The sequence below is a fragment of the Theobroma cacao genome, chromosome 3 (genome assembly GCF_000208745.1).
Source record: "Theobroma cacao cultivar B97-61/B2 chromosome 3, Criollo_cocoa_genome_V2, whole genome shotgun sequence".
NCBI lineage: Eukaryota > Viridiplantae > Streptophyta > Magnoliopsida > Malvales > Malvaceae > Theobroma > Theobroma cacao.
In genome coordinates, this window is record NC_030852.1 from 32,196,831 (window position 1) to 32,206,672 (window position 9,842).

The 9,842-nt window shown below is 34.6% G+C and overlaps 2 protein-coding genes across 6 annotated transcripts; both read right to left on the reverse strand.

Annotated features, from left to right (window-relative positions):
- Nucleotides 289-4,501, reverse strand: LOC18606186. 5 transcript variants are annotated; one of them, XM_018116684.1, is made up of 8 exons: nucleotides 4,203-4,297; nucleotides 4,055-4,124; nucleotides 2,854-2,942; nucleotides 2,673-2,748; nucleotides 2,021-2,070; nucleotides 1,597-1,935; nucleotides 1,190-1,228; nucleotides 510-924 (listed from the first exon to the last, which is right to left on the reverse strand). In XM_018116684.1, exons 2-8 carry the CDS (start codon nucleotides 4,122-4,124, stop codon nucleotides 745-747), a joined length of 843 nt encoding a protein of 280 aa, XP_017972173.1. In that variant the 5' UTR covers nucleotides 4,203-4,297; the 3' UTR covers nucleotides 510-744. The 5 variants fall into 5 exon arrangements, with proteins under 5 accessions (XP_007039713.2, XP_017972173.1, XP_007039714.2 ...); XM_007039651.2 differs by lacking the exon at nucleotides 4,055-4,124 and having other exon boundaries at nucleotides 289-924; nucleotides 4,203-4,501; XM_007039652.2 differs by lacking the exon at nucleotides 4,055-4,124 and having other exon boundaries at nucleotides 2,854-2,986; nucleotides 4,203-4,296.
- LOC18606187 lies at nucleotides 5,536-6,905 on the reverse strand. The gene is made up of 2 exons (XM_007039654.2): nucleotides 6,372-6,905; nucleotides 5,536-6,265 (listed from the first exon to the last, which is right to left on the reverse strand). Exons 1-2 carry the CDS (start codon nucleotides 6,834-6,836, stop codon nucleotides 5,633-5,635), a joined length of 1,098 nt encoding a protein of 365 aa, XP_007039716.2. The 5' UTR covers nucleotides 6,837-6,905; the 3' UTR covers nucleotides 5,536-5,632.

A 9,842-nucleotide genomic window follows, 5' to 3' on the forward strand; every position in this document is an offset into this window, starting at 1 on the left:
AGAAAGAAGGATGAGCTGTTTCAACTTTGAAGCTTTTTGGAGTCTTTTTTGGGACCGACTGGTCGTCCAGTGTCTTTAGTCTGGAAGTAGTATTGTGTGGAAAAGCATGTTTCAATGGTGTAATGGAGGTTTTCTTAAACTTTGTGACATTGCTCTGGTGGGTTGGTCGTCTAGGCGAAATGATCAAGTTTAAACTAGCTTCTTGACTCATTGAGCTTGGGATGAGATTGATTAAAAGCAAACTCATGCTCATGGAGAATAGCTAAGCAAAGCTTGAGCAAAGAAAACTCAGTTTCGTACATATGCAGGTAAAAATTGCACAGTATCACATGCATTGAATGTAACTGTTTATCACATTGGCAATACTTAAAAAACAAAAGGGACAAGCCTGTATAGATCATAAACAACGATCAAGAAATTAAATCAAACCAAAAATGGATAGATTCATGATCAGTTAGCAAAACTGCAGAAACTTGCACATCAAGGGGGGAAAAAACCTGCCTTGGAAGATTCATTGGCGTATTAGTTTCAGTGTCTCTCAATCTGTTCGGTACAATCATGTGTAAGGTCATTTACTTTGATATCCTCTTCCATTGGATCATAATCGATGATAGTTAACAACACTTCTGCATTATCAGGTTGGAAAGGCTCGGCTGAATTCAAAATCCTGTTGGAAAGGTTATCAATAAGAACTTTGGTATGGCACTTGAATGGTCTTTACTCTACATATCATACTTCTTGTCATCATCTATTTTTCCTTAGTTTTCTTCGGCAATGGAAACATTCTGAACATGGAGATTTAATTTTACTCGAGTAACTGGCTTGGAGCTTGCTTGGTGGTATTTTCAGGTCTTCTATTAGTATCTGATGAAGCTTCTGATTCTCCTCCATAAGTTCCTCAATGATTCGCTGATGTTTCAACACCTTAATGAATAGAAGTTTCAGTACAATCTAACACAATCCTAAATAAAAGGAGGAGGAATGCGAAATGGATGAGACCTTGTATGAATCAAATGTATGTCGAAAACATTGCAACGTCAATCATGAAATTTTACATCTAATTACCATTGCGCTCTTCCAATTTTTATGTGGTTTTCCACTTAATGATCAACAATCTTCTTGGCAACAAGATCAGTAAAACAAAATGGGTACAGATCAGGTGAAAAAACTAGTGAGTAAGGAGCATTACCAGTTGAAGCAAGTTGTTTTCAGAACGCAAGCGCCCAACCTACAAAACAACCAAACTCAAGTGCATTATTGCTGCTGCCTACTGCTACCACTGATAACCAAAATCAGAACAATTGCAACTATTTGTTGCGTGTCGAAGCATGTTCTTTTCATAGCTTCCTGTTCCCAGCTACTCCTTCAATTGCTGGAGGGAAATAATGTTTCTCTCACAACCATTAAGTGTATAAAATGAGCTGGTTTTTTAACCTCATATTGAACAAATTTAACCCCATAGACCTCCCATAAGATTTTCTAAAACTAACATTTCACAGTCAGATTCAAATGCAGGAATGAGGATAAGAAATAGCAAAATCCTCAAGTGATGAATTGCAAAGAGAAATGCACAAGAACAAGGCTATCTTTGCATACCAGTTCGTTTAGGCTAGTTTTGTCTTCCTTCAAAACTGGATTTTGCAAAAAACTACTAAGAACCTTTTCTGTTCGACTTCCATAAGAGGTCTCAGTTGGATATTTTGATGAAAGTTTTTCATAAGCTGAATCTCTGCCCACATTTGCAGGTCCAGGCAAGCCTTGAGATGTGGGATCTGGTAGCTTTGTAACCATTTGCTTCATGTTTCCAAGTGGGCTTTGGATATAGGGTTCATTTCTCGTGGTCAAACTACTTTGAAAGGATACAGGAAAAGAACCTTCACTGAAGGGCAATTTGGGAGCCATTCCAAACTTCATCATCAATTTTGTCGTCGCTTCCTAGAAATTTTAGATTACAAATTTAGACAAAATTAAAGCAAACCACAATAGGCAAATTAGACGATGTTATAAGAAATAAACGTACTATAACACAACATTGAATTTGACGCACCACCCCTGGCTTCACAGCAAGTCCTGTAATGAAAACAACTTTAGCTGTCAAAAATGATATTTTTAGTTCATATCATTGACAGAGCATTAATTTACAAGATTATTTTTTATGCAGCATGAGGATAAAGATATCAATGTCAGTTAAGGTATAAAAGATATAAGCACAGCAGGCTTGATGGGGTTACTCCTTACGCGGATGCTTAGAATTTCAAAAGAAGAGGAAAGCATGAACAGATTTTCTTGTTGTTAGAAAAGACATATGTCTCATGTTGCTAGAATCCCTACCACAGAAATCAGCTATTTTGCTATGATCATATAAGAAAGTGCTGAAACTAAGCAGTCAGCAAGCAAACCATAAAGTATCTGGTCTTGTATGTGGATCAGCAGTGGCTTATCACATAACACTTTTGTACACAGCATAAAATCAAGTAACTAATAAGGGAATCATGAGAAAAAAATCTGTAATTTCTCTAGTCTTGAAAAAATTAGGCACACACAATGTCACCTCATGGTATCTTTTTGCAAGGTCCAATAACAGTCAGACTACACAAGGAATTTATAAGATATCACATCTTAATACAAGTGCATTTATATCATAATACTTTCTTTTCAACAATGTTGCATACCAACACCAAAACCATGGCCAAGACCAACTCCACATCCAATGCCTGCTTCTATGTTCTTCGCTCCCAACTTCCTTAACTGAAACATGAGAAAATACAAGAAGCAGATTGTGAAATATCAAACATCCAAAAGTAAAAAACAAAAGGTGTCATAAAAATTCAGAAAGTTGTATATTTGACTTACAGCACCATTGACATGTCTGCTAACACCAGAAAACGCATCAGTTGCACCTCTAGTTGCACTCATAACTTGGCCAAGCATAGGTATTGCACCTGGTATATAGCATATGCTAAGTTTCACCGGTTAACAAAATATCCTTGAAAGAATGTACAAACAATCAGAAACAGCAGCAAAACTCACATCAGCTAACAACAATATAATGTACTTCATCATAAGAGATATTCATCAATCATAAAAGTTTTGCCCTAACCCATTCATTTCTCATTCCAGATACAATTATTTAATGTAATAATATTGATAACTTTAAACAGCAATTACAGACTTAGTATGATATCTAAAGGCGTTGATTTACAGAACAGCCTCACAGGACATACGATCAAAGAATATAAAGAAGCATGCATTGGATAAAGAGGATAAAACAAAAGCATCTAAGAGTTTGCAAGAGGATTATAATTTAACAAATTTAATGTCCAAAAATAATAACTCTTTAATAGTATGCTCTCCCTATCAACATTCCACAGTCAATGATTGTTAATAGATGATATGGCCACCCCAAACAAGGCAGAATTGGTTCACTGTAGGCAACTTTAAGATTTTATTATTGAATTACAATCTCGTTTAATATTCCAAATTCCCATTATATTGTGCAAAACACCATCATATTGCATAAAGATGTAGAAAAACATCATCCAAGCCAAACCTTGAAGGGGGAGTCATTACCAATTACCTGGTACATGATTAAATCAAGAAATTACACTGTACTCTTGATTGAACTCAAATAATTTCTTAATGTTTTCATCTTGCAATTAACTTGAGTGAAAAGCAATCAGATTTCCACTAAGGAGCAGACAACCAAAAGCCACTCAAGAGATTGAGGCTTATTAAGCTAAGTCAGGATAGTACTGATCTAGTAACTCCAAAAGTATGACAGAGGGACAGCAAATATATAGAACACAAACTGAAAGTAGTTGTTCTTAATCAGGACTTAGAATAACAAATGGTTAAGCTAAACCACACTCTTGACGACTGAAAAAAGCTCAAACCTTAACAAACTAAATCAATTAACCCGTCATTTCAAATACTGTAAACATCAAAATGGAAAGCTATTATTCATTCCACTTACCCACATTTTCCCACAACAAAACATAACCTATATGTTTAATAAAACAAATGAAAAGAAAGTGATACCAGAAGTGATACATACATGGTTTCTTAGGAAGCCAATTGGAATAAATATCATCATTCTTGGGAATAAACAAACCACCCCAATTCATCTTCACAATTGAAAGACAAGATTTTTACACTGATTGAATAAAGCATACGCAAAGAGCGAGTATGATAATTAGCAGTACCTAGATTTATAGGGCGACCCACACCTATACCAATACCACAGCCAATGCCAAAGCCAGTAAATACTTGACCCACTTTCAAAGTAAATGGATTCTCCATTCTGATTCCTTCAAAGCCTTTTCTTTGATTCGTTACCTCTATTTTATCGTTACTGTTACTGATACTACTCTCCATTCTTCAACAAGTATCTATTCCCCTTCCTGCAAAATCCCAAGGAAAACTCTTTCATATGCGTATCTCTTTCATGTTCTTTTCTCTTCGGAGAAGCCAAGAATTCTGCCTATGTTACTCCTTCCTGTCTCTCTGCAACTAAAACATATACACTGTGGGTAGATATCGTCTGTTGACAGAAACATGTTTCTTTGTTATGTTTGGTTTAATCAGACCTTGCCACGTCAATAAACGTAAGTACATTTAGGTTGGGAAATGGTTGGATTTACATAAATACCCATATGTAGAATGGAAATTGAAAGTGCGGGCACTTCTACCGTAAGTAAGCTGTAGACGAAGACGAACTGGGAAAATTTGCTATGGGTCGAGCTGGATTGGGTCCTTTCATTATATTTGGGCTCAAGGCTTACTAATTTTAAGCAAGGGATAGGCCTCTTTTATCAAGTAAATTGTTTGAACCCAAACCCAATTATATTTCATTTTTTTGAGCTATTTATAAGATTAAAAAATTTGTTTTCAAATCTTGATAATAAAAAATAAATAGAGGAATGAACAAGAAAATAATGTTTTTTGAAAAAAAAAATATGAATGTGTTGAAATTTCTAAGTTGGTATTAGAAAATTAAACTGAGATCATTTTATACAAAAAATTTTATTTTTTATTAAATCTCGTCATTCGAAAGGGTATGCATGAGTTTTACAAATATTTTATGTTTTGGAGCAATTTTCAACGATGGGGTTTTTTTAAAAAAAATATTAAGGCAATTAAATTGATTATAACAATAATTATTTGATTAATTTTAGTAAACTTTGAAGGAGTGCACGTTCACATATATTAGGGTATAGCAAGTAACAAGGGCAATCGTCCTTATTCTCTCCCTTCCCCAAATCCCAATTGCATTTGACTATTTAACTATTTGTCCAGAATTCTATATAATAGAGGCATAAGCTGTAAATTTTTCTCAGTTCTTTTCTCATCAGATTCATTTCCAACTTCCAAGTAAAGAACTGAGAAAAATATCGGCATAAGCGAAGCCACTTTGTTTGGACAAATCTGTCATTAAAACGAAATGAATCGGATGAGCTGAATTCTTCAAAATATTTGCATGCAATGATTTTTAAAAGAATAAGGGAATAATTAAAAAGTTATTATGGCAAGATTACATTTGATGCATGCTAATATAAAGTAAATATTATTTGCTTATTTTGAAAATTATTTAAATAAAAGTCATTTGCAATTCAAGCCCAGGGATAATCCCTTTTCACAACTTCTCATTAGGAATTGTGACAAAGATATTCACTCTGTTTGCATCCTCCTGAAGCGAAGGAATTACGACGACGACCCCACCCAAAATGGATGTAAACCAGTAGGAAACATGAGCGGGTTTGTTCCCTTGTCGGAAAGTAACTTCATTTGCCCCAAAATCATCCCATTTTGCGTAAGTGAAGTCCTTGTTGAGGTTCAGCTGTGGCTTCGGTGTCCCATGTTTTGAGCAGCTTTCCACCTTGATGGCTTCAAACGATTCATTCACAAACAAAGAAAACTCTGCACCCATTTCACTTCCGAGATTGTGCTCTGCCTCCTCAAGGCAGGCTAAGGCGGCTTTTCTGCACCAGTCACTCTCAAGACTCCCACTTTCAGCATTAATCTTGAAGCTCATAGTTTTGCCAGAGTTTTTGCTTGAACTTGAGCTGATTATGTTGGGGGAGGAGGTGGTGGTGTTCTTGAGACCAGGGAGGTAGAATAGGGGTAGCTTTCGTTCATTATTCTTGTTGACAATGTTGTTGTGAATATCTGCCCATGTCTTGAGGAACTCTGTCCCTAACATAAGGTCTGCTAGAAGAATGCTGCAGCTGATTCCAATTGAGTATCCACCACACTGGAAATTGGTCACCTGTAAAACATGAAGAGCTGATCGTAATTCTGCTCGAAATCAAGTTTCTTATCCCAAGAGCTTTTCTAATATAGCTAATGACCTGCTAATGTCAGTACAATATTACCTGAACATAAAACAATGGGGAGAACTGCGGGCTTTCCTCATCAATATCCTTCCAGAATACAAGCTGAGCTTCTGCCTCTTCCCGTCGCTTCAAATCAAGAAACTGTGACAGATTCATCTGAATTCTTGCCTCAATGAGTCTAATGCCGCAATCATTGGAAACGATCTCCAAGTCTCCATCATTCTGCTCCCCTTTTCGGAGACGTCCGCAAATCATTGGTTGCTCCAACAAAGCTCTCCCAAGTGTCTCCTTAATCCACCCAGCAACTAGCCAGCCAGAATCTTCCTCATTTTCCTTTCTGTAGTATTGGACTACGTTCAGACACCGCTGGAAAACCCCTGGATCAACAACCTCCCCTGCCAACACTTGTCGGGTCTGTCGTGGATCCGTTATCCTTATGGGAGTTACAGTCATAATACCTTCAATGGATAATTTGGAAACAAAGCTATCGGTTTGCTTTGCCATTTTTGGGAAGCTTGTGAGCAGAACAGGTTACATCTCCGCTAATTGCTATGGTACTTATAGAAACATGTCCAGCACAAAACAGCTGAGCTCCCAAAAAAAAGAAAGAGAACAGTCTAAAGTACTAAAATGCCATTGCATAATTGCAGTCTGAACATGCGATTTAGTATTATAAATTACAAAAAGAGCTTAGTTTTTATTTTTTCATTTTTTATTTTATTTAAAAAAAGAAAGAAAAAGTGTTGGCTTGATTAATGAATTTTAGTAGAGGCTGGTTTGCTGGTACACCTAATGTGCCAGGATAATTCGTAAAGGGAAAGGAAGATGTCTTATTCTGTAAAAGATTTGGTAATCAGACAAAATCTAATCTAAACTTGCATCACTTAATATCATTTTTCTTTCCTTTTAAAGACATTAAAAAATTCCACGGCAATACCCTTCTGAAGCACATGCAATGGCAAAAAAGCCAACTTTCCCAAGCTCATTGCTAAGCATGCAGTTGATCATTACTGTTAATTTGAGTTCAGTGCTGGCACAGGGAAATCCATTCTTCGTGTCTTTTTCCATTTTCTTGGTCTACTAGAGTCTCTTCAGACAAGCAAAAGCGAAATCAATACAAATCTGCTAAATTGAATTCAGACCAAATCAGTTCAACCAATTGTCAGTTAGTACAAAATCCATTAAACGAAAAAGCCCGAAAGCAAAAGTTTTTTGCAGAATGAAGGGTGTGCATATATGTGCAGTAACTTGTAATGGCCCTGGCCAGATGTCAGTCTCGGCCCACAGCGCGTTACCAGACAATATTGCATTTCAATGATCGGTTGGTAGGTTCATTTACCAAGTTTTGGAAGCTCTTGTAAAAACATTGGCCGAATTTCCTTAAAGCATGCAGCGTCACTTAAAAAGATTTTTGTCTTTTACTTTAAGTTCGTTAAACGGCCACCAATATCCAATAAATATGGAGGCAAGAATCAACATGGTGTTATTCATGTACCGTACACACATTGAGTTTTCTTTTTCACTTGTTCCAAGCTCGTCAGCAATTTAAATTGCACAAAGAAAAAGTTACCAAATAAACAACTGTAATATTTAATTCAGTTTTTGGCTTAACTTTTTTAATCTGCCAAATTTGGGGTTTGAATTATAAACTATCACAAGTTAAGTTTATAATTTTTTTTTTTTTGATAAGCCTTTCAATGATTCATTAAGTAAGTGGGGGTTACTTTAATTGCAAACCTCCATAGCTGAACAAAAACTCTGGGTATCTTAGCCCTGTCATCAGATTCATATTGCACGTACAAAAATTTGGCCAAAGGAACCGAAAGGTGCTACCCTTCCTAAGGATAAGTTAAGTTTATAATTAATGTAGTGGTTTCTTTTGAGATGAGGATTCATCATCATAGCCGCAGCTCCCAGAGTTTGAATTTCTATATATGTAAAGGGCTTTTCTGGCAAATAAAGGACTTATAAAAACAGCTCAAGTTTGTTGAGATTTTAATATGGAGCCTCAAGCAGTTCTTGCTGGTGAAAACGAGCAATGAACGAGACGAGTCAAGATGTTATCATTAATTGCTCTAACACAACTGCATGTGCAGCTCATAAATGTCGTTAGAAATCAAATATTATGCAGTTGTTTCCCATTCCATAAGGAAATGCCAAAATGCTCTCTGCTTGGGTTGCTGAGAAGTAGTAGTAGCTTTTAATTTTTTAAGCTTAACAACTCGATGTTGGACCATCTTGAATATGCAAGGGACCTGGTAACTGAGGTGAGGTGTTTTTTCCTGGTGCTTGTTGGTGACACTGGAAAGCCTGCGATAAGTTTGTTTTTAAGGACAAAACCACCCATGCATCGAGCAAGTTGATTTGGCATTTGACATATGTTCTGTAAATTCATGGCAACCTTCACTTTGGTAAGGTGGATTCAACCTCCTCCGGGGCCATTTCCCAGTTGAATCATGTACATGGAGCTAGCAAGCGAAGGGAGCCATGGGAGTGCGGGAGGCATTGTAAGGGGTGAAATTGGGATTTGCTCGTAGCTGGCTTTCATGTTAAATTAATGTGGGAACTGACTGATTTCATGGAAAATCAACTTGCCTCATTAATTAGCAGTTTGGGGTTAGGCAATTATGTAGAGGTAAGCAAGTTGGTGGATTAGGTGGCTTGGTCTATTATACATAAGGATCAAATGGATCAATTATTTTTAAAAAACCGATCAAATTTGACGAAATATAAAAAAAGACCAAATCAACTAAATATAAATTTGGTTTAATTGGTCCGGTTTTAGACCAATGGATCAAAATTTTATCACTTTTTTTCTGTAAATTATAATATTAAAACTTATAAACTTCATCCATAATTTTATATATATATGAAATTAATGATATAACTTATATGTTATAATGTTTTATATCAAAGTTTATATAAATAGTAATTAATTATAAATAATATGTTATAAAATCTAAGGTGATAGTTAATAAACTTATTAAGTGTAATAATATAAATAACGTTTATTATAAGTTATAGTAATGCTTATGTATAAATTAAATACATATATATTAATATATTACTTTATTATATATATAATTAATGATACAAATTATATGTTGAAATGTTTATATCAAAGTTTGTATAAATAATAACTAACTATAAACAATATTTTATAAAATCTAAGGAGATAACTAATACAATTATTAAGTGTAATCATATAAATAAAATCTATTATAAGTTATAGTAATGCTTATGTATAAATTAATTATATGTATATATAATATATGATTTTATTATATATATATATATATTTGAAATTAATGACATAACTTATATGTTATAATGTTTTATATCAAAATTTGTATAAATAATAATTAATTATAAACAATATATTATAAAATCTAAGGTGATAACTAATAAAGTTATTAAATGTAATAATATAAATAAAGTTTATTATAAATTATAGTAATGTTTATGTATAAATTAAATATATGTATATATAATATATTTATACAATTATAT

Excerpts from the sequence above, each read along its gene's own strand:
- LOC18606186 (XM_007039651.2), bottom strand. The coding sequence starts at position 4,374 with ATGGAGAGTAGTATCAGTAACAGTAACGATAAAATAGAGGTAACGAAT. Across the intron at positions 2,749-2,853 it reads GCAGACATGTCAATGGTGCT|TTAAGGAAGTTGGGAGCGAA; the intron begins GTAAGTCAAATA and ends CTCATGTTTCAG. Across the intron at positions 925-1,189 it reads AAAACAACTTGCTTCAACTG|GTGTTGAAACATCAGCGAAT; the intron begins GTAATGCTCCTT and ends CTATTCATTAAG.
- LOC18606187 (XM_007039654.2), bottom strand. The coding sequence starts at position 6,836 with ATGGCAAAGCAAACCGATAGCTTTGTTTCCAAATTATCCATTGAAGGT. Across the intron at positions 6,266-6,371 it reads CCCCATTGTTTTATGTTCAG|GTGACCAATTTCCAGTGTGG; the intron begins GTAATATTGTAC and ends CATGTTTTACAG.